Source organism: Paramormyrops kingsleyae, chromosome 7 (genome assembly GCF_048594095.1).
Source record: "Paramormyrops kingsleyae isolate MSU_618 chromosome 7, PKINGS_0.4, whole genome shotgun sequence".
Taxonomy (NCBI): Eukaryota; Metazoa; Chordata; class Actinopteri; order Osteoglossiformes; family Mormyridae; genus Paramormyrops; species Paramormyrops kingsleyae.
The window spans coordinates 12,291,425-12,315,649 of NC_132803.1; the positions used below are offsets into that span (position 1 = coordinate 12,291,425).

Genomic DNA, 24,225 nt, shown 5'->3' on the forward strand with positions numbered 1-24,225 from the left:
TAAAAATGAATGATATTTAATCGTGATTAATCTAAATTAATCCACAACAACCCTGTGATTAATCTGATTAAAAATTTGTATATAGTTTGACAGCACTTAAAAAAATGCAATGCAGTGGGTAAACTATACATACCTGTGGACACACCCTTATGCAGTTAAAGGGTGTATAAGCCACCTAACATCTACGCAGGTCTGTGGTACCACTGACACCAAATCATGTGGAAATGGATATGTTTATGTCCAGCTTGCAGAAATGGAAATGCCTTTACACAGATTCATATCAGCTGCCTATTTAATGTTGTCTATTAGCCAGCTAAACATTCTGCTGGCTACAGTACTCCAGAACTGTGAGCTTAAATGAAAAATAAACACACCGTTTACCATTTTCAACCTTCATTTGCAGTTTTTTGGGATGTTAGCAATTGCAAACAGTCTGATGCCCACTGCTCCCCATGCACGCTGCAGGACTGTCATTGATTAGCCTGCTTGTTAGCACTGACTGTCATCGAGTGAAGCGGGAGAGGGGAGAATTTTTTAAATGCATAAGTGAGTAAACAATCATAAAAAGGTGAGTAAACTATGCTATGAGCCTTTAGCCTGATTTTACCCTATTGTTCACAACCCCTGCAGGATACCCCAATATGTCTGGGGTCTGTTAATGGAACAAACTCCACCACAAGAGCTTAGTGACAACAGGCTTTATTTCCCAAATCATGTGAGCAAACCAGGTGACAGTCCTTTAGTCTGAAATGGCCAAATCCTGAAAGAGAAATTATAGTCAGTTTCTCACAACTACATGAGTGACTGCATAAAATGGAGGGTGGTGGTCACAATCAACTGACATTAACTAGGCTGTACAAATTCCTTAACCACACCGGCCCCTTGGAAGGAAAAAGCCGCCAAGTTTGAGCACCTTGGACATTTGGGGCCTACCTCGTCTGGATCATACAGATCATTGGAGAAGCACTGAGAGTAGGCCAAACGTGCCTCTATGCTTGACATGAGGTTCTCCTTCTCACTGGATTTGCCCACTCTTAGGATCCTTATAAACCAAGCTGACCTGTGGGAAACAATCAGGTCACATGATCATGACATGCAGCATGCAAACAGGAAGTAAATATGAATATCTGAATATCTAGGGATGTGAAGACTTTCACAATAAGATGAAGCAAGATGCACCTGAAGTACTGCCCAGGCAAGTTTCAGCCTTGAAATACAATTAAGGCAGGTAAACAACTCTTTGGGTGGGGTAAAGTGATCAGAATGTTAAGGAAACCTTGACCTCAGGACTCCATCTACATTAGTACCGGGAACGGTTAATCTGAATTCTTACCAACTAACACTAATGTTTTATCAATCATTGCACCTCTAAAAATAGCAGTGTTATAAAAATAAGCCACATAGACCAGACCCTTCACCCCAAAATTACGGTAAAACTGGCCTAGAAATCCCAAGGTACCTTTTCTTGTAGATGAATAATGCGACTCCGAAAACGCCGACTAAGACGGCGACAACACCCAGGGTGACCAGGACCGCAGCGGATCCACCAAGCTTGTTCTCGCAGAATGGACCACCATAACCAGAGATGCAGTAGCACCTGGTCTCCCCAGTGAGATAGACGCAGTGGCCGTGACCGTGGCACAGCTCTGCATCGCACGACTGCGAGTCCAGCTCTCGGAGAGCATCATTCTCTCGTGTGGGTTGAGCAGGGCTTGTGAAGAGGCCTGGGGGATGCTCTGTAACCCAGGACTCGGTGTCTAGGCGTTTAAATGAACTGGAGGCATCGTCCCTGGAACCTGTGTAACAAATCAGTCCCTTGTGTCAGTGAAATGCCAGTGTGCGCACAGTGGCAACTGGTATTTACTGCACAGCAGCAACCCAGTTGGTCAAAAAGGAGTTTGAGGTGGTTTTGAATATTTAAGACCACCCTAACCTTAACCATAAGTAACTAAACCAAATACAAGACTTTTGGTATTTCTGATTGAGGTTAGATTTTTGTAAAATCGTTTACCCTTGTGGGGGACTGAAAAGGAGGTTCCTGCAATGTCAAAATATGTTTTAAAATCACATTTGGTTCCCACAACGCAACATCCATAACAGCACTCATCGGGGTAAGCCATAGCTTCACAGTATTCCTCCTCGTTTCTGCAAGTGCCTAATTAGATTTGTTGTGTTACCTCGTCTCAAAAGAATGGACTTACAAGCATTACAGGTAGCTGTCGGGCTGCTTTCAGCTTCCCAATTAAAAGCATTTCCACACAGCTGACTTCATGATAGTTCATAGTTTCAAGCAAAGTGTCTCAGGGTTACTGCAGCCTGACGGATTCTTATGTTCTGAGCAACTGATGTAAATTAGGCGGATGTGGGAAAGTGAACAGATCAAGTTTTGATCTAGATTTTATATCAGCTTGAGACATCACTGCATAGAAGATTTCCCCTGGGAACCCACACACCTTTATTGGGACTCTTCATTTCTATGGGTTGAACTGATCCTGACTATGATAAGATAAGTTTGGTTAGGGTTGTGGGAAACCAAAAGTGACCCCACGAGGTAAGAAGCAAAAACGTGCACACACACACACACACGAAGCAGAACTCACAGCTCTCCTCATCAGAATGGTCCATGCAATCCAGAATCCCATCACAAAACTTGACTCTAGGAAGGCACTTGTAACCATCCCTGCAGGGCTGAGTTCCAGGTGGGCAGCGTGGGCCGGGCTCACAGTCCACAGCATGGTCCTGGGTGCACCGGCAAGTGCGCCCCCTAGGGAAGGGCAGACACAGCTGCCGGCAGCCCCCATTCCCAAAGGTGCAGTAGTTGTTTCCTAAGATCAGTGTCAAATGACTTAGTGTAAAGTGTGGCCCGACGTAGCTGGACATGGGCATTGTCAGTTACTACTGCACTAATACACATTCTACAGTACCTTCTTCCAGAAGCTTTTGTTAAATTGGAGAGTCCCCCCCCCCCCCCCCGCCCCCAACTCCCCACTAATCTCAGTATTCAGGAAAGTTGAAGCAGAAAAGAACCAAAAACTGATCCCACAAACTTAAGAGACCCATGAAAAGACCTACAATGAATCGACAATTCATAAAGCCTATTTCCCTTTACAGCCAACCTTTTGGCAGACTGCCAAACGTACCACAGCTCAGGAGCACAAAGTGGCTCTTTTAGTATCAGGGCATGGCTACAGAGGGCCGTCGACTCACCTTTCTGGCTAGACCTGCTGTAGACTTTCAGTGCAATGACGTCAGTCTCCACTTCAAACCATAACAGTTTCGGCTGGATACCATCGCTGTACCAAACTTCCGCCGTGTCTGCAAGTAAGATCAAAATAAAAATTTAGCAAACTAGTAAGATTTACACATGCATCCAGATCACCCGTAACTTAAATCTGAAATGCAGCAGAACTAAATTTAACTAAACCACTGCTGCTGTTCATGAGCTAACAGCACCCTCTACTGACAATTAGGGCTCATGGCACCATAGTTAAAATTTGACAGAACCATTGACGGTGACCCAGAAGAGCATGTTGTCACTGCAAGCAAAGGACATGATGAGGCCACCACCAGTTTTGTGTTCCTTGTATCTTGTGCCATTTATCTGAATGGAGCTGATAACTCCCAAGCCTGAAAAGAAATTAGAGCGCAATAAGCATAATGGTTTTAGAAATTAAAAATTCAGGATCCTAAACAGCCCCTTCCCAGAGTACTCACCAACATCAGCCCAGTAGAGCTCGGAGCCCTGGGGGGAGAATGTAAGGGAGGTTGGCGTCACTGCTTTGCCCCAGGTGAGGGTCCTGTTCCGGCCATCCATAAAGGCACATTCTATTTGGGGTTGCCTCCTGCTTCCAGGTAGGCCCAGGTCGGCGAAACAGAGCCAGCCAGCTGGGGGGTGCAGTGTGATGGCACTGGGTGCTTCCAGGTTGTCAGCAAGCAGTGTGATGGTGTGGCGGTTTTGGGCAGAGGTCACATGAATACGAGGCTGCTGGCTGCTGCTCCAATACAGGCTGAGGGTGATCCAGTCCACTGCCAGTGAGGTCACACTGTCCCCTGCTGGCAGACGGACTGCGGGGCTCCGTGGCAGGAGCCTCTCCTTATCCATTTTGAATACGTCAACTGTTGCATGACCTGCATCTGCCAAATAAAGGGTCCGGTCCGCGAGCACCAGGTCCAGCAGCGCTGCATCACTGGCATCTGGCAGTGACAGTGCAGTGTGCTCTGGCCACGCCATTCGCCCCGGAGGCCTCTGCATGCCTTGCAGTGGGATCTGATGGGAGGGGTAAGTAACTTTGGAATGCCACCAAGACAACAGGTGGGTTCAAGTGATTGAAATACACACTAAAACCTGATGAGTAATACAGGAATCTATGATTTGATAGCCCTGATCCCTTTCAGTTATTCACTGTTAAGTTTCATTGTAGAGTACATGGCAAAGCTTTGATTTGAACAGCAACATAATGTACTTTAAGCTCCTCATACCTGGATGCATGAATGATATTACAAATTGGCAAGCAAGCGCCCCCTGTCATTTATATAGGTACCTGGGTGACTGTTTTGGGAGACAACAGCATGAGGAAGGCAGAGTCCTCAGGTGCTGTGCATGTAGCACCATCTGCAGCCAGCAGGAGTCCCACAGGACAGCGACACACACCCTTAGGCCCCGAGCCCAGCAGGCAGAGGTGGGAGCAGTGCAGCTTGGAACAGGGAGTGGGCACACTCACCTGCTGCAAGGCATGCATCACCTGTAGAGCACATGGCTGAGGTAGTGTCCAGGTATCCAGGCCAAGCACCCGAATACCAAAATGTAGAGTTCCACACACACACACACACACACACACAGCCATAACAAAATCTCTTCTGCAATGTGACAGACTGGCTTTGAGGAATTCATCATGAACCAGAGCTCACCTTGAGTTCAAAGGGCTGGTGGGATTGCTTCAACACAACCTTGCGGTTCTTTCCTGTGAGCTTGTGGGCCATTTGGACAGTCTGTCTTTTAGCATCTGACCAGATCATCAACTCATTAAAGACTCCCACTGAGAGTGGGCTGGGAGTCTCAGTCAGCTGCAAGATCTTAAGGTTTTGGGAAAAAAATCCATTATAGATTAATCAAACAAAACTCCTACTTCCTATGTGTTTAGTTCAATCGTGAGGTAGTCCACTGTGACCCCAGAACTGTTGCCCCATACCTTGATATTCTCACCATCCAATGTAGCAGACCCAATGCACTTCAGCTTCTCATCGGTCCAGTAGATCCGTTTCTCAAGCATGTCCACAGCCAAGCTGCCAGGCCAACTAACACCACTACTGACCACAACCTTCCTCTCAGATCCATCCATTCCAGAACGTTCTATCTGTGGTGCAGCACCAAACTCTGACCAAAACATCAAACTGCCACAAGTGACAAAAAAGGAAATTAAAATGCTTTATTTGCAGTTTGTACAAGTACATTGGATTTTTTGTGGTTTTGTTCACCCCATCTTGATCTAATTTTGAGATGCATATACAGGCAAGAACCTAGATTGAGGGTCAGTCATATATATGGCACCCTTGGAGCACTTTGGGGGCTAAGGGTCATCATATCTATGAGTCAATTTAGCTAAGAGACTCCCAAACTCAACCTCCCCAACACTTACCAAAATCATTGTTCAACCAGCATTTTAAGAATGGTAGTAGGATCTATTTCAGTAAAATCAGAGGTAGGTGGAACAGGATTAACTGCACCTGAAAAACAGGCAGCGTTTGATTCTTACCCCATTGTTGGATGCAGTGCCAGTGACTGAGGCTGCTGTAAATCCTCATCTAGCACCACAGCACAGTCTTGACGTTTCTTGGCATTTCCATCAAGCTGAACTGCCAAGATCTGACTTGCTACTCCATCAATCCAGTAAAGGTTCCTCCCTATCCAGTCAACAGCAATACATTCTGGCTTGACCCCTGTAAAGAAAATTTTGTATGCATTATTGGAACTCAAATCATGTCAAACATTGGAAGGGAGATCAGTCAGGTCACACATGGTTACATGATTTCGAAAGATGCCTAAATTTAATCCCAGAGGTATTTCTGTGTTGCTCCAAGCTTATGCCACAAACCTTTGATAAAGAAGCCCTTAATCTGTTGATCCAGAGACATCCACCTGATGCTCTCCTCCTCGAGGCCGACCCAGAATACCTTGTCTTCCTTCCAGTCATAATCCACTGAGAAAATTGGGGTCTTGGAAGACAGGAGGACTTCTACGTTACCACTCCGGAGTCCAATGAGAAGGAGTTCAGATCGGCATGACACCAACAAGACTGGCTCATCTGGTCAAGCAGAGGCAAGTGTTGTACAGGTTCATGAGGGCATTTTCTAAATGCAATTCGGACACCAAGTTAACATCACTGCACTGTCCTTTATACAGCATACCTGCTGATCTGCACTAGAGGCATGACAAGATTTTTAAAAAGAAATTTTATGTGTGTGGATGACATCTTAAACCACGAGGGTAGCAAGAAGCCTGGCTGTAAAAACAAGTCCAGCAGGTTCCAAGCAATCATTTTTGAAGCATTTAAGATGTAGAAATGTCAGATACTTGAATTACAAGCTGTAAAGCACTTGAAATAAAGCAAGCCAGCTAAAAAAAAAAACCTACACAAACATTTAAGATAATGGACGCTGCAGGTTGCCCTGATTCCAACAAAAATCATTTTAGCCTATAGAGAAGTTTATCCAACCCAGTCCTCAGAGACCCATAGCTGGTCCACATTTTTGCTCCATCTTGGCTCCAAAAAACGCGGACCATCAGCGGGTCCCCGCGGACTGGATTGAGGACAAACTTTATACACTTAAGCAGCAGGCAGCCAGCACCTTTGGCCTTGCAACGGTGGCGATCAGGCTCCAGGGAGTATCCTGGGTAGCAGAGACACAGGTAGGAGCCCCGCGTGTTAAGACAGGTGTGACCGCAGATCGGAGAGTTCTGCTGGCATTCATTGACGTCTGTACAGGACAGACCATCAGACTGAAGCTGGAAACCTGGCTTGCAACCACAGCGCTGGTATGAGAAAAGCAGACGGGCAGGGAGATTAGCTGTGCTCCTATTGAGACACCACTTGGACAGGCAAACTCAGACTGACAGTTTAGCATAAAACTCCTAATTGGGTAATATCCTCCCATCAAGATTACCCACCGTGCCTTGGGGCGTGCTGTAACAGATGTCTGTGCATGGGGGCCGGGAAGGGCCAGAACACGTGTCAGTGAGGCAAGTCTTTCCTTCATCAGAGCCATCCAGACAATTGTTAACTCCATTGCACACGAGGGCCAGATCCAGGCACTCTCCAGTCCCACATGCGAACTGGTAAGGGTAACACTTCTGCCCACCTGGACAAACACTAAAGTTACAAAATGGCAGTGTATGTGTGCAGTATTGCAGTCAAAATCCTATAGCTACCCAGTGGGGGGGGGGGGGGGGGGGGGACACTAAAAATGGTGAAGCAACTTTACATTAAGCGATGGGGAAAACAGAAGTGGCACATTTCCACAATGCCAAACTCACATTCAGCTTCATCACTACCATCACTGCAGTCCTTCACCCCATCACACCTCCAGGACATGGGAATACACTGGGTCTTTGAAGCACACATCCACTGGAATGCCCCACATTTCACTGGATAAGCTTTGCAGTTCTGAATAGTGCATAAATGTGGCAGTCAATTAGATCATATGCAAGTCAAACCTAAAAATTGACCTGAACTAACAAAACCATTTCAGAAATGATCTTGCAATGAATCACAGCAGGATCCAAGAATAGCAATATCAACAGCACTTACTGCCTCATCTGCTCCATCTTCACAGTCTTCATCACCATCACAGATCCACTCCTTCGGGAGACACTCATGGCTATTTGGACAGCGCTGGTTTGAGGAGCAGAGTGGGGGTTTGGGACACCCCTCTTCATCAGAGTGGTCACGGCAGTCTGCATAGCCATCACAGCGCATGCCTTCTGAAACACATTGGCCACTGCGGCAACGGAATGTCCTATGGCTGCAATCCTCCACACCTGTGACCAAAAAGAGCCAGATGTGCAATTTCTATGCGGTTCCATAAACCAGGTTCCAACCTGGTTTTTGGGGACCCCCCAGACGGTCCAGGTAGGAACAAAAACCTGGACTGTCTGCCATAGAGAAGGGGCACTCACCACAGCCCAGTTCATCAGTACCATCCAGACAGTCCTTCTCCCCATCACAGCGGAAAGATTCAGGGACACAGCGGGTCTTGTTGTCACAACGATGGGCACAGCTCTTTGATGGCTTCCAACAGTCCGATTCATCTGATCGGTCCTGGCACTGTGCCACCCCATCACAAACCTGGCCCATATCAATACACTTCTTCCCATGGGCACACTGAAACTGCCCTGTTGAGAAGAAGAAACTCTAAAGCCTATAGTCAATGTAATTTAGATGGGCAATATCCTGTTGAAACAATTGCAACAAGAATTGTCCTGATGCAGGTTAGGAAGTCATACCACCCAAAGCAAACAGAGAACCCCACCTGTACGGCACTGTACAGGACACCCATCCTCATCTGATCCATCCTCACAGTCCAGCTGTCCATCACACAGGTGGCTGTTCAAGACACACGCGCTGCCATCCCGGCACGATCTGAAGCCCACACGGCACTGCCGGGTCTTTTTCTCTGGGACAGAGTCTGCTTTAATTGCTAGAGAAGAATCATCCATTAGTTAAACCTGCAAGGACCTCTACGTTCTTTGTAGTGGAGGCAACTTCACTCACAGCAGTTCATCTCGTCCGACCCATCCTGGCAGTCTGCAACGCCATCACAATATTGCCGACTAGTCAGACATCGGGTCCCTCTGTCACAGTACTGAATACATGGAGGACGTCCAAGACAACGATTTTCATCAGAACCATCGGGGCAGTCAGCATGTCCATCACACACTAGGGTTTTTAATATGCAAGTCTGTCCATCCTGGCAGGAGAACTCTGTGGGAATGAATGAATATTCAGAAACCTGTATGACGAATATTCAAGTACAGTAACAAGCAGAGCCTACCTGTGTCAGGACACTGCTCAATGCAAACCTTCTCATCTGAACCATCGGGACAGTCCAATTTCCCATCACATATCTGCTTAGGGGACAGGCACAAGGATGTCTCCTGACACAAAACGGAAGGACTTGTACAACTTGTTGGCACTGCCGTGGTGACAGAATCAGAATATTGAGCCAGAAGAGTAACAGAGTCCATAGATTCTGCAAAACAGATTTGGCGTTAATTCTGGTACAAGTGTTAAAGGACTAGCAATAAGGTCTAAATCACTAGCAATTTGACCAATATAAAACAGGCCTCACCACAGCCCAGCTCATCAGTACCATCCAGACAGTCTTTCTCCCCATCACAGCGGAAAGATTCAGGGACACAGCGGGTCTGGTTGTCACAGCGATAGACACAGCTCTTTGACGGCTTCCAGCATTCCAATTCATCTGATCTGTCCTGGCACTGTGCCACTCCATCACACACTTGCCCCATATCAATACACTTCTTCCCATGGGCACACTGAAACTGCCCTGTATGAGTATGACAACACACCATAAAACATAGTTAAGCTCAATGGCCCCATGCGGTTTTGGCTAAATGACTTATTAGCAATGCACTGTCATGACAGCATGAGTTACGCACCCGTGTGGCACTGTACAGGACACCCATCCTCATCAGACCCATCCTTGCAGTCCAGCTGTCCATCACACAAGTGGATGTACAGGACACACGTGCTGCCATCCTGGCACAGCTTGGAGCCGAACCGGCACTTCAGCGGGGTCACTCGTGGGACACCCACCTCTGCCGTGGGACAGCCCACCTCATCAGAGCCATCATAACAGTGAACATGGCCATCGCACACCAGCGCCATGGACACACACTTCCGCCTGTCCTTGCACAGGAAGTCCGCTGATGGAGACAGACTGCTTTGAGCAGGAGCTTCATGACGACCTATTGTGCTCAAGCAGAAATTCGTTACCTTGGTCTTTACAAGCCTTGAGGCAGAATTCCTCGTCCGACCCATCTGGACAGTCCAGGTTCCCGTCACAGAGCTGATTTGGGGTCACACACAAAGAGGTCCCTTGACAAAATACGGATGGACTTTTACAGCTGGGGACCTTCTCAGTAGTGGCAAGGGTTGACACAGGGACCCAAGTAGGATGTGTATTCAAGCCTGTAGATACAGTTAAATATCAATAAGTTACACCAAAACATTTTTACAGTCAGGTCAGGAAGCATATGCCGATTCAGCACATTGCTGCACCCACAACACAGCAAAACTCCTAGGAATCCTGGCTGGCGATCTTCCACGCAGAAACACAGCTCAGTCAGATGCTCTCTCACAATGCAGGTAATGCGCCTCATTCGGGACTGCTCTAGCAAATCGCTCATTCAACACAAAGTCAAACCAACAGTACCCAAGGGTTCTCCAAAGACACAGTACCAAAAGAATGCAATCTTCTCAGTTCATTATATAGCATCCATGTCTCACAGCCCTACAAGACAGGGAGCACCAGGACACTGAAGATTTGGACCTTGGTCCTCTTGCAAAGATATTGGGAGTGCCACACACCCCTTTCCAATGACCTCATGATCCTCCTATGCTCTTCCAATCCATCTGATGAGACGTGGATGTCGCTGCTGAGTTAGTTAATCTGAACAAGATCAACATTCTCCCCACGGACAGAGACTACTGATGGCTGTGCTTAAAAAGCCATTAAATGCCTGGATCTTGGTCTTTATCCAGGACACTCGCAATCCCAGACACTCAGACTCCTCAGTCTCCAAAGAGCCCTGACCAGAACCTCCATTGACTCTGCAAAGTCAAGATCATAAGAACATAAGAACATAAGAACATAAGAAATTTACAAACGAGAGGAGGCCATTCGGCCCATCAAGCTCGTTTGGGGAGAACTTAGCTAATATCTCAGAGTTGTTAAAATCTTATCTAGCTCTGATTTAAAGGAACCCATGGTTTTAGCTTCCACTACAATAGCAGGAAGACTATTCCATACTCTGACTACACGCTGTGTAAAGAAGTGCTTCCTCAAATTTGTTTTAAAATGTTCTCCCGCTAATTTCCACTTATGGCCACGAGTTCTAGTATTTAGACTAATATTGAAATAGTCATTTGGCTGAACAGCATCCAGACCCGTTAGAATCTTATAGACCTGAATCATATCCCCCCTTAGTCTCCTTTGCTCAAGGCTGAACAGATTCAGTTCCGCTAACCTCTCCTCGTAAGACATTCCTCTAAGACCTGGAATCATTCTTGTAGCTCTTCGTTGCACCTTTTCTAAGGCAGCAATGTCCTTCTTGAGGTATGGTGACCAAACCTGCACACAGTATTCTAGGTGGGGTCTTACCAAGGAATTATATAAGTGTAACATCACCTCCCTTGACTTAAACTCCACACATCTAGAGATATAACCCAACATTCTGTTCGCCTTTTTTATTGCTTCCCCACATTGGCGAGAGTGGGACATGGAAGCATCAACATACATACCGAGATCTTTCTCGTAATCAGCTACCTTTATTTCAGTGGAACCCATAAAATATCTGTACTGTATATTTCTGTTCCCTGCATGGATTACCTTACATTTATCTGTGTTAAATTTCATCTGCCAAGTATCAGCCCATTCGCTAATTAAATCCAGATCCCGTTGAAGCCTCTCTGCTGCTAGATTAGTATCTGCTACCCCGCCCACCTTAGTGTCGTCTGCAAATTTAACCAGTTTACTATATGTATTCGTGTCAATATCATTAATGTAAATTAGGAACAATAGTGGTCCTAAAATTGAACCCTGCGGTACCCCACTATAAACGGAGGCCCACTGTGACATAGTGCCTCTAATAACTACTCTCTGCTTCCTATCAGTTAGCCAGTTTTTGATCCAAGCTGCCACAGTTCCTAAAATTCCTGCAGCTTTAAGCTTTAACAAGAGCCGTTTGTGGGGGACAACATCAAAGGCTTTCTGGAAATCTAAGTAAATCACATCGTAGGCCTTTTTGTGATCAATTTCACTTGTAGCTTCCTCAAAGAACTCAAGCAGATTCGTTAAGCAGGATCTACCTCTCCTAAATCCATGTTGGCTATCCTTTATAATGTTATTTGCATCTAGGTAATCTACCATTTTCACTTGAATTATAGCTTCCATTATTTTTCCAGTAATGCTAGTTAAACTGATTGGCCTATAGTTTGCTGGATTACTTCTATCCCCTTTTTTGAATATGGGTGTTATATTAGCATGCTTCCAATCTGATGGTACCACACCCACAGATAACGATTTCTGGAATATTAAAGTCAAAGGTTATCCCTCATCTCTTTCAAGACTAAAGGTAAGATGCCATCAGGCCCCTGCGATTTATTTATTTTGAGTTTAGCTAGGCTTAGTGTCACATCAACCTCAGTTATACATATATTGGTTAAAGACGATGCTGTATTCGTATTAATTGGTGGTAAGTTACTTGTGTTCTCTATTGTGAACACCCTTGAAAAATAATCATTAAACTCGTTTACCATATCAATTTCATTATCAATTATAAGGCCCTTACTATCCTGCAAATTAGTGATTTCAGCTTTTAGTGCTCTCTTAGAGTTAAAATATTGGAAGAAACCTTTACTGTCATGCTTAGCCTCCAATGCAATTTTTCTTTCTACATCCCTCTTTGATAGCCTAATGTCATTTTTTAACTCTGCCTGTAGACTTAGATACTCCCGCTTGATTTTGAAATCATTAGTTATTTTCCAGTTGTGGAACAGAGCCCTTTTCCTCCTGACTTTATTCTTAATTTCCTTAGTAAACCACCTTGGTTGTCGTTTCCTAGATTTAGTTTTGCTGGAAACAGGTATGAAGTCCTCTTGCACTTGCAACAATGTGCTTTTTAAAAATTCCCATGCCTCTTCAACTGTTTTGCTATTTAACTCTGTCCAGTTTACAGTTTCTAATTTCCGTCTCATACCATTAAAGTTAGCCTTCCTAACATTGTATACTTTTAATTTAGACTTTGCTCTTCGGACACTAAAATTAACCTCAAATTTAACCATGTTATGATCACTACCGTACAATGGGTCTAAAACCTCTAATTTTCCAATCCTATCCTGGTTATTACAAAAAACGAGATCAAGAAGGGCTTCTCCCCTGGTAGGAGTATTAACAAACTGAGTAAAAAAACAATCCTGTACTAATTCCACCATCTCAAGTTCATTTACAGAAGAGCCAGAGACTGTGTCCCACTGTATCCCAGGTAAATTAAAATCACCCATAACCACCACATCATTTTTATTACTCATAATCCTGATATCATCATATAATATACTGCTTTCCTCTACAGCTACATTAGGTGCCCTATAACAAACCCCGACAATTAGGCCATTTGAATCTTTAGCATCAAGTTTGATCCATACAGCTTCTGAATTTTTATTTTTATCAGTGAGTTCCCTTGCCTGCAAGTTTTCTTTTACGTATACTGCAACACCACCTCCCTTCTTGCCTATCCGGTCTCTACGGAACAACGTATAACCATCCATATTATATTCATCACCATCATTGTCACTCATCCATGTTTCAGTTATTCCTATAATGTCGTAATTGTCTGAAGAAATTAAAGCCTCTAAGTCATTAATTTTATTTCTAATACTCCTAGCATTCAAATACAGACCACTAATGGTAGGCCTTTTACAGTGTCTACTTTTAATATTTATTTGGGCTTTCCGTCTCTCCCCACATAAATTCTTAACTGACCTCCCTGCCCCCCCAGTCCCTAGTTTAAACATTCCTCAACTATTCTGCACATACGCCTCCCCAATACACTGGTTCCCCTATGGTTCAGATGCAACCCGTCCGGCTTGAACAGGTCCCACCTGTTCCAGAAGGTCTTCCAGTGCCCCATAAACCTGAACCCCTCTTTCCTACACCACCATTTTAGCCACGCATTTAATCCCCTTATCTCAGCTAATTTTGCCTGACTTGCACGTGGCACGGGAAGTATTCCAGAGAATACCACCGTGGATGTTCTGCTTCTAAGCTTATCCGCGACTTCTATAAATTTATCTTGCAGAACAGCCCTTCTGCCCTTTCCTATGTCATTGGTGCCAACATGCACCACGACCACTGGATCCACCCCGGCTGGGGCCAAAAGCCTGTCCACTCGATCTGGAAGGTCCCCTACCTGGGCACCAGGCAGGCAAGACACCGTACGGGACCCTCTATCACGGGTGCACACATAACTATCTACACCTCTTATAATTGAATCCCCTACTACCACAACCTCCCTCCTACTGGGGTTAGGTGGCTCCTTGGTGCCCAAGGGCCCACCTGCCTCCCCAGTCTCTTCCGGCTCTAAAGCTGGAAGCACCTGAAAGCGGTTAGAAACCGTTACTTCAGGTGATGCCGCCTCTGTGAACTGTGTACGCCCTTTTCTACGTCTACGACCTACGTTCACCCAGCTCTCTCGACCTACCTGTTCATCATTCTCCCCCCTCCCCGCTTGTGACGTACACACAGTCTCCCTAGAAGGCGTATTAACTCTCTCCTTTAACTCATTGCTATGCTGGATGAGAGCCAGTCGCTCCTCTAGGTCACGAACCTGGACCATGAGTGAGTCAACTAACCCACATCGCTCGCAGACGAAGTCCGACTGGACGCAAGCATCCAGAAGGGCAAACATCTTGCAAACACAACACTGAGCTGGCCCCATAATTACCTAACTCACTATGTCCCCGTCCTTTACTCCCAGCCCAGTATATTAATAGAGAATATTTAAACTTTTAGCTGATCTAATTAACGTATAGTTAAAACAAAGTGCCGAGTACACTAAAACACTAAATTAACACTTGCGTTAAATCGGTACTTTATTATAAAATTATCCGGCAGCGTCAGCGATAACAACCTTTAAATTTAACTTTTAAAATAACCAAATTTACAATTACTTACCCGAGATTAACTTCCTGCTGAACCACGTTTAGCTAAACTAAAGCGAAGTTGCTCTAGGGAGGCCAAAAAACCACAAAAACCCTCTCAAAGCAGGCTACTGCCGGAGCGGGAAAAAAAGTGGAAAATGTCCTCCCGGCCCCGACCGGCGACCGAGCAAAGCTCCGGAGCAACTGACCTAATCAGAAAATCTTTATTCACCAACGGACACCCCATAGCTGCTGGACCCCACGACCCTGGCCAATACCCAGTCCATACAAGCATTGAACAGGGTAGGAACAAGAACACACCCCTGGCGAACCCCAGAATCAACTGGGAAGAACGCAGAGGTTCTCCCTCCACCCTGCACAGCACTCACAGTACCAGTGTACAGGCTGGAATCCCGTGTAGTCTCAGAATGTCCCACAGGGCAACTCAATCAACCAAGTCGAACACTTTACGAAAATCAGCAAAGGCTGCAAAGAACCTCTGCCGATATCCACGCTTGTGCTGGATGAGAACCCTCAGTACCAGGATGCGGTAGATGGTAGACCAGATGGAAAACTAGACTGTACCAGAAGCTGGCAGGCAAGCAAGTGATCACTGATCCTGTTAACCCCCTGTAGTTGCCACAATCCAGGTGAGCACCCTTCCCTTTCCAGATAGGGACTACAAAGTCCTGCTTTCCAGTCAGCTGGGATAATGCCTGACTCCCAAATGGAAGAAGACATTGCTCACAAAGCCAGGAAAACATCCTTACCACCAGCCTGGAGAAGTTCAACCCAGATACTACAGATCCCTGCAGCCTTCCCTGCCCCCAGCTGATTCATCACCCATGCAATCTCAGTGAGACTGGGTGGTTCACAGCTGATCAGAGGATCATCTTCGAGAACTGTGGACCCAGAGATGTCCAATATCCTAGCTGGAGGGTCAGCTTTAAACAACTGCTCAAAGTAGCCAGTCCAGCAGGTCATAACTGTAGTGTCATCTGTAAGGACCATCCAATCACCCACCCTTACTGAAAGTCTCCGAGGAAGAGATTCAAATGTGCGTAATGCTTCGATTCCTTTGTCAGCAGGACATTGGACAGTGTCACCTGCTCACAGATTCGTCTAACACCTCCTTATCTGCCCTCAGAGCCCTCAGCCTTCCTTCAGTTCCCAGGACAGACTGGAGTTGCCACCAAGTCATGCACTGCGATTCCTCTCGGTAATATCCAGGGTGACCTGCAAGATGAAACGCCTCCTAGGAACACTGGCAACACCAACACAACCTTTGGCAACCTTCAGGGTCTTATCACGGAAGGTCTCCCACATCAGAGTCAGCAGACGCACCAAAGATTCCAAGTTCCTCACACAAACTGCGTGCAAACTCATCAGAAACAGCTTGATCTTGGAGTCTGGCTAAGTCCAGCCTCATTTTTCCTAGTAGGCAGTAGCCTACAAGATCTAAGATGAATCTTCAGAGTAGCAACAAGTCTGGTCAGAATTCACAAACTGAGCACTTCTGTAGACACTGTAGTTCTGCAGGAGACTCCAGTGTCTACCCACGAGGATGAGATTGATCTCCTTCACCGCACCACCAGTATTCGAGTACCAAGTCCAATGATGCGGCTCAGGGCGTTGGAACCAGGATTGAACGATACACAGCCCCTGACCTTTTGAAAAATCAAAGAACATGGAGCCACTTTCACCCCGGTCTCCAGACCCATGGGGACCAACACAATCCTCATAGCCAGCCCTGTCAGTGCCAGTGGTTGCATTGAAGTCATCCATGACCAGAGTGTCACCTCATGGGCACCTTTCAATCACCGAGTGAAGTTGCAAGTAAAATGTCTCCCTCAACAAAGACATCACTCACCGTAGTCAGAGCATACACTGAGACAGACAAGACATCCAGGGAGTGCTTTAGCCCAAGTCAGGATATGCTCATTGAAAGGATATGGACACCATTGAAAGGAGCTGATCCGCTACAGCAACACCTACTCCCCGAGTATGGCAGCCATCAGAACAACCAAACCAAAAAGTCAGTATAACCTCCCAAATCTGGCCACTCCCGGGTCTACTTACCTCAGAGAGCTGCCACCAAAACGTGGAGTTTATGAAGCTCCCCCGAGAGCAGAGGAAGATGATCATCTTGCCGGAGAGACAAGACATTCCATGTGCCAACCCCAATGGGCCGCCTAAAACTGGGTCCAGAGCGCCGCCATACAGCAGGCGAAGCCTCAGCATCACATCAGCCCTGATCCCCAACAGGCCGGACCCTATTAGCTCTGACGGTTTCGACTCATCCGGGGATGGAGCTCCCCATCCCCTTCATGGTGCATGCAGCCTTCCTGTGGGTGGCTGCAGCAGAGCTACTTTGAACTGGAAGATCTCAGCACACTGGCCATTGAAAAGTAGATCTTGAGTCAAAGGTTGGGCACCCATGCTCTACACAACTCAATTCATCACCCGATTTCCAGCAAATATACAAAGTGATTATATTCTGCAGCCATGAACCATGCAAGCCTGGACTCACCACAGCCCAGCTCATCAGTGCCATCCAGACAGTCCTTCTCCCCATCACACCGAAATGATTCAGGGACACAGCGGGTCTTGTTGTCACAGCGATGGGCACAGCTCTTTGACGGCTTCCAGCATTCCAATTCATCTGATCTGTCCTGGCACTGTGCCACTCCATCACACACCTGTTCCATATCAATACACTTCTTCCCATGGGCACACTGAAACTGCCCTGTATGAGTATGACAACACACCATAAAACATGGTTAAGCTCAATGGCCCCATGCGGTTTTGGCTAAATGACTTATTAGCAATCCACTGTCATGACAGCATGAGTTACGCACCCGTGTGGCACTGTACAGGACACCCATCCTCATCAGACCCATCCTTGCAGTCCAGCTGTCCATCACACAAGTGGATGTACAGGACACACGCGCTGCCATCCTGGCACAGCTGGGAGCCGAACCAGCACTTCTGCGGGGTCACTCGTGGGACACCCACCTCTGCCGTGGGACAGCTCACCTCATCAGAGCCATCATAACAGTGAATATGGCCATCGCACACCAGCGCCATGGACACACACTTCCGCCTGTCCTTGCACAGGAAGTCCGCTGATGGAGACAGACTGCTTTGAGCAGGAACTTCATGATGAACTATTGTGCTCAAGCAGAAATTCTTTACCTTGGTCTTTACAAGCCTTGAGGCAGAATTCCTCATCCGACCCATCTGGACAGTCCAGGTTCCCGTCACAGAACTGATTTGGGGTCAGGCACAGGAAGGTCCCTTGACAAAATACAGATGGACTTTTACAGCTGGGGACCTTCTCAGTAGTGGCAAGGGTTGGAACAGGGACCCAAGTAGGATGTGTATTCAAGCCTGTAGGTACAGTAAAATCAAATCTGACCATGTACCAATTTTGCTACAAGACCTATTAGGATTGCAACGTACGATCGACGATCCAGGTTACGCACATACAATTGTCAGATTGCAAAGACTGCGATAGCTGGGATGAGACCACAAGGTAAAACCAAACATTTTTTCAGTCATGGATGTGAAAAGAAAATTAAGTCAGCAAGCTTTGCTATTTTAATGATCGTTCTTTTCCAATATCTGACATGTTCCAGAAATTAGTTTGACGTTTACCCCTGCTGCTTCGGCATGAGCTCTGCATGCACTCAGCCATTCATTTTCATGCTTGCAGTTTGACTCACAGTGCACCGTGTTTGTCAGAAATGAGTCAGGAGAAAAGCAAAACAAGAACTGAGCATAAAGTCTGCCACTGAAGGGAAATATTTTGGCTTCAATAGATAATACTGAGCAAAAGTGATTTGCGACGTCTCTCCTGCCTTCCCCGCTGCCACTGTCGTGCATATACACTGCGATTTAAGTCTGGGTGTATAAAAAAAAATAATAAAATCAGGACTTTAATTTGACTTCCTCTGCCAGCTCAGCAGGTTGGGCTCCCCCTTTGAGTCTGGTTCCTCTCAAGGTTTCTTCCTAGTAGGGAGTTTCTTTGCCACTGTCACCTATAGCTGGCTCACTGGGGACTTTGGGTGGGGACAATATACATTGTGTCGAAGCATGTTAATATTGTAAAAATGCACTATACAAATAAAATTGAATGATTTGTCTGCACTGCTTCGTATCTGCTGGCACAACTTGCACCAACACCAGCAAGTTATCTGGCAGACTATTGGTAGGTAAAATACAGCCAAAAAACCTATTCTGGGTAAATTTTCAACTCTATTTTTAAAAAAATAATGGATTACACTATTGATCCCCATGGAGAAATTCTCACGGCAAGCTTGACCGTGAAGGGCAGCCACCCATAGCAGTGCCTCAGCATTTACCCCCCCCCCCCCCCCCCATATCGTACTACTCTAAGACCTACACCATACTCTACGCAGTTCAAATCATCACCCAATTTCCAGCAAATTTACAAAGTGATTATATTCTGCTTGTACCATGCAAGCCTGGACTCACCACAGCCCAGCTCATCAGTACCATCCAGACAGTCCTTCTCCCCATCACAGCGGAAAGATTCAGGGACACAGCGGGTCTTGTTGTCACAGCGATGGGCACAGCTCTTTGACGGCTTCCAGCATTCCAATTCATCTGATCTGTCCTGGCACTGTGCCACTCCATCACACACCTGTTCCATATCAATACACTTCTTCCCATGGGCACACTGAAACTGCCCTGTATGAGTATGACAACACACCATAAAACATGGTTAAGCTCAATGGCCCCATGAGATTTTGGCTAAATGACTTATTAGCAATGCACTGTCATGACAGCATGAGTTACGCACCCGTGTGGCACTGTACAGGACACCCATCCTCATCAGACCCATCCTTGCAGTCCAGCTGTCCATCACACAAGTGGATGTACAGGACACACGTGCTGCCATCCTGGCACAGCTGTGAGCCGAACCGGCACTTCAGCGGGGTCACTCGTGGGACACCCACCTCTGCCGTGGGACAGCCCACCTCATCAGAGCCATCATAACAGTGAACATGGCCATCGCACACCAGCATCCTGGACACGCACTTCCGCCTGTCCTTGCACAAGAAGTCTGCTGATGGAGACAGAGTCCTGAAACTCTTGCTCAAACCAATCTATTGTGCTTATGCAGAAATGTATTACCTTGGTCTTTACAAGCCTTGAGGCAGAATTCCTCATCTGACCCATCTGGACAGTCCAACTGCCCATCACAGAGCTGATTTGAGTTTAGGCACAAACGTGTCCCTTGACACAAAACTGACGGACTTTTGCAGCTCAGTGTCTGGGTGGGAGAAACATCTCTATAGGTGACACTTTCATTTTGATGTACGGAGGATATGAAGGGGGTCTGGCTCGAGACCAAGGCATATGCAGGAGGGGTGTTTTTATCTGCAAAGACATTTATGAAGTTCATGAAGTTATTTGCCACCACATTAACAGCTATGTTGACACCAGATAACGGCACCATATTTACCTTGAGCCACAGGACCAAACACAGCAACTCCAAGGACCTTCCCCACTGAGACCGTTCTCACACGTCTGCCAGTTCTGCGATCCCATAGAACCATGACATTATCAAGCAATGAAACCAAAAAAGGCTCCTGGGCAGCCATGACTGTGCCAGTTAAATTCCACCCCCCAGCAGCAGTGTACTGTCTCTTCTTTAAGAGGCTCACCACCTTCAAGCCTGAACAGAACACAATTCGGTTGTCAAACAGACAGCTGCTCAAGCTCAGCATCTGGCAAAGCAGATTCTCTACTATTTGCTGTATGTGGAACTAACCATTCGAATTCCAGAAGAAGCTACTGGATTTCCTATCCAGTACCATGCTGGTGACATCTCCTTGAACGTTCATTACAGCCTTGGCATTCCCACCAGACATGCCCACACCGAAGACTTTTCCATCCTCCAACCAGTACAGCTTCCCCCTTTGCCAGTCAATGCACACGTCAAGGACCTCACTCCCAGCCTTATATAACTGCTTAGAGACCCAGCCACTGACAGTTTGGCTGACTGTAGTCATAACCAGGTCCAACCTACTACAGGACAGCCAGTATATGCTCCCAGATCTTGAGTCAACTTTTACCAAACAGGCTGAAAAAGGGAAGAGGTGAGCACAGGTGAAAATATTTGAACAAAGCAAGGTGCACAAAGACTGCACTAGACAAATGTTAAGGGTTTACCCAACATAACACAATTTTTGAAAACAATCTTGGTAAACAAGACAAGAGGCAACCGGAAACCCATTTAGACCCTTTACCTGAACCTTCGCTGAGTATTCTGGGAAAGTATTTTTGCAATAAACACACTGATCACATAACTCACCAGGGCTCAGGACAGGGATGTGTATCAACCCTTCCTGGAGGAGACTCTTTGCCTTCAAATATCCCGTACCATTGGCCCAGAAGATCCAGTTCCACTTCCAGTCGATGTCAAACGACTGGATGCCCTCATTCGAAGTCAAGACCAACGTCTTCACAAGGTTGCCCTCCTTCAACTCCAGCATATATACACTTGTAGGTGTGGCATAAGCCATTTTAAAATCTGCGCAAGTGTTGCATGATTTTGCATCAAGCAGGCAATAGCTAAGTGGAACACGAACACAGGTTTAACAAATCTCCCAGTTTCGAACACTTACCACAGTTTTCTTCATCAGAGCTATCCATGCAGTCATTTTTCCCATCACACATAGAGGCTTGGGAGATACACGCTTTATTCCTACACCGCCATTCACTGGAGAGACACCCTGGGCCTGTGAGACACTCCCCCTCATCCGAGCGGTCATCACAATCTGGCTGGCCATCACAGACTAGGGAATGGTTAACACACTTGGAGCCATCCCAACACAGAAACGCCGGGCATGCTGGGAAGGAATGAGAACAGGTTTTTGCAGCCATACAGTAGCCTTACTTAGGATAGACTAAGTATTATTTTAGGTGCATCGTTATTTATGCACACCTTTAGAAAACATACAGAATGTTACAGCTACAAAAAAACAAAGCATTGTCCAAAAGTATATAACATGACATGTTACTTGGTTTGAGCGCATTATTTTAACATGGACAGTTTGATCTAAACCACAGCTATTTAAATCACGGTCCTTGAGGTCCAAGCACTGCTGATTTTCCAGCCTTTCTTTACCTGTGAGCCAGGTGTGAAGCCTCTGACCAATCAGAATCAATAATTATTAAACTAACTACCTGGGAGAACTGAAAACAAGGCCTGGATTTGGAATCGAGGTTCAGATTTTGAAAAGCCTTCATCTAAATAAACCGTGTTGGGAAAAAAAATAGCACAGACCTGCATAGCTGTTACCAACATGGCTAGCATAATGTAGCTATGCTGGTCCTCCAGCACCAAACCAGCACTAACCAGCATGGGAATCGAGCGGTTTTTTTTTTTAGCAGGAAATAAACACTATATTCCTTGACCATACTTAATACAGCAAAAATTCTGTAAGCAATCTGATATCCGCGTAATATGTTATCGAACATACCGCAGTCTATCTGGTCAGAGCCGTCTAGACAGTCTCCTATGCCGTCGCAGCGCCAGGATGCTGGTATGCATGTTCCATCATCACACTGCCACTGATCTCTTCGACAATTCTGACTCAAACCTGTCCCGTTGGAGAAAAACACTGTAAGTACGGCAAGAAAAACGCCTAGAATACGGTTCGTTGGTGTTCGCCACAAAATTCTGCTGAAAATTACTTTTCACTAGTGTTTGCCCGGTGGTTTAAATGAAACGTGTTTGTTAACGTCTTAATATCTTCTTCAAAATACCTAATAAATCTCTCGAAGTCCATAATGCAATCATACACAGCAACCGTAATAAATCCATGATCGCCCATCTACTTAGTCTGAGTCAAATAGCTTTACGGCTGTCTGAAAATCTATTTTATAAACAAATAAATCAATTAGGACAAGCCTCCTAATGGCAGGGCAAATAATTGTACCATGTGATAATTCAATTTAAAAGGCGTGACCGGGAATGCCCGTATGCGTGGCAGCAAAACCCTTCATCCGGATTCTGTAGCCTGGGGAATGAAACACACAACCCTCTGCAACTGGACGGGTTAAGCATGGGCATTTGGCCACGTTCCCAGAGCCTCCACGTCCTTGTGGGGTCCAAGCAGGGGCGCCGTAAGGGGGAGGAAAGCTAGGACGATTCCAAGGGCCCCTGAGTGACAGGGGCCCTAAAAAATTAGGAAAATAACTAGATTGGTTTGGACTGGGGGGCCTAATATGATATGCTTTCATGGGGCCCAAAATCTCTAGCAACGCCCCTGGGTCCAAGTAGATCAAATCCCCATAAGCCCACCATCCTGGACTCATTCACGAATATCTAATCTATTTTATATGGCTGTATATTGTTCTTTTCATATTTAACTTTTGGCATTTCTTTTTAACATATAACGTTTAATGTTTTCCTTATGTTGATTGCATTTATGAATTTTGTGAGCCACCTGTCAGCTCCGTTTCTGCAACGTGCTGTCACAGAGGGGCATCATAGGAAATTCATAGAAGCCCGTTCGCCTAACGTTTTATATCGATAAGATTTTATAGGGGACGACCTCCGCATTTGATTTGAACGCCCAGGCAGGCAACGATGCTACCCACATAGAAACCAGGATGATAACGATGATTATCTCACTTGCTTCAAACTAAAATAAACATCACCAGCTTCATAGTATCCATTTCTATTTGCCATTATTCCAGTCTTTTAGAGTGGAGTTTTCTTCACAGCACAAAACCTAGTGAAAATCAATTTTGTTTAAATCAGTCGGAGATTATTTATACGCAGCTTCGTTCCAGTTGTCTGTAGACTTTGAAAGATCTTCAGTATATCCAGATCTTCGAAAGATCTCAGTATAATGTTATTCCTGCTGAATTCATGTAGGCTACGTGTTATTTATTTTTTCTGATAATTCAGGTTAAATACTAAATCGTATTCAGAGGAACTTGCAGAACGATGGAAATGATCTGCGTTTTCTAACGCTCGTTAACCATTCCTCCATGTTTTGGTACAAATACAGCCTAGAAGGGTGACACAATTAAGTTAAATTCATTGTAAGTGCTGTATATGGAGCTCGTGTCGCACTGCGTCATTAAAAGGAAGCACTGCATTCAATTCATTTCTGATTCGTGTATGTCGTTAAATAGGCCGATGTACGTACCTAATAAACAGGTTTATTAAAATCGTGAAAACTTGGACTTTAGACAATATACTATTTTTAAGATATTGTTGTCCATCATTGCATCTTATGATTAATAA

At 45.8% G+C, this 24,225-nt stretch overlaps 1 protein-coding gene across 5 annotated transcripts; it reads right to left on the minus strand.

Annotated features, from left to right (window-relative positions):
* Window positions 1-683: 683 nt before the first annotated feature.
* LOC111842182 (uncharacterized) lies at window positions 684-22,867 on the minus strand. Of its 5 annotated transcripts, none has more exons than XM_072714295.1 (35): window positions 22,734-22,867; window positions 22,448-22,567; window positions 21,590-21,814; window positions 21,277-21,495; window positions 20,734-21,045; window positions 20,425-20,637; window positions 20,094-20,339; window positions 19,759-20,022; window positions 19,431-19,646; window positions 18,129-18,323; window positions 17,792-18,058; window positions 17,464-17,679; window positions 10,011-10,205; window positions 9,674-9,940; window positions 9,346-9,561; window positions 9,049-9,246; window positions 8,769-8,978; window positions 8,527-8,694; window positions 8,174-8,389; window positions 7,806-8,035; window positions 7,532-7,661; window positions 7,166-7,356; window positions 6,847-7,030; window positions 6,093-6,302; window positions 5,754-5,937; window positions 5,190-5,391; window positions 4,909-5,073; window positions 4,542-4,742; window positions 3,715-4,267; window positions 3,505-3,627; window positions 3,208-3,315; window positions 2,601-2,825; window positions 1,460-1,796; window positions 934-1,060; window positions 684-760 (listed from the first exon to the last, which is right to left on the minus strand). In XM_072714295.1, the coding sequence occupies exons 1-35, from the start codon at window positions 22,789-22,791 to the stop codon at window positions 740-742; spliced, it is 7,212 nt and encodes a 2,403-aa protein (XP_072570396.1). In that variant the 5' UTR covers window positions 22,792-22,867; the 3' UTR covers window positions 684-739. The 5 variants fall into 5 exon arrangements, with proteins under 5 accessions (XP_072570396.1, XP_072570395.1, XP_072570397.1 ...); XM_072714294.1 differs by having other exon boundaries at window positions 19,759-20,025; XM_072714296.1 differs by lacking the exons at window positions 17,464-17,679; window positions 17,792-18,058; window positions 18,129-18,323 and having other exon boundaries at window positions 19,759-20,025.
* Between the last annotated feature and the right edge of the window lie 1,358 nt (window positions 22,868-24,225).

Bases quoted from the DNA above. Each gene is read 5' to 3' on its own strand.
- LOC111842182 (XM_072714294.1), bottom strand. From the start codon at position 22,791: ATGGATTTATTACGGTTGCTGTGTATGATTGCATTATGGACTTCGAGA. The intron at 9,247-9,345 runs GTGAGGCCTGTT...TCTGTTTTGCAG, and splicing joins TACTGATGAGCTGGGCTGTG to AATCTATGGACTCTGTTACT. The intron at 1,061-1,459 runs GTACCTTGGGAT...TGTTTCCCACAG, and splicing joins TTATTCATCTACAAGAAAAG to GTCAGCTTGGTTTATAAGGA.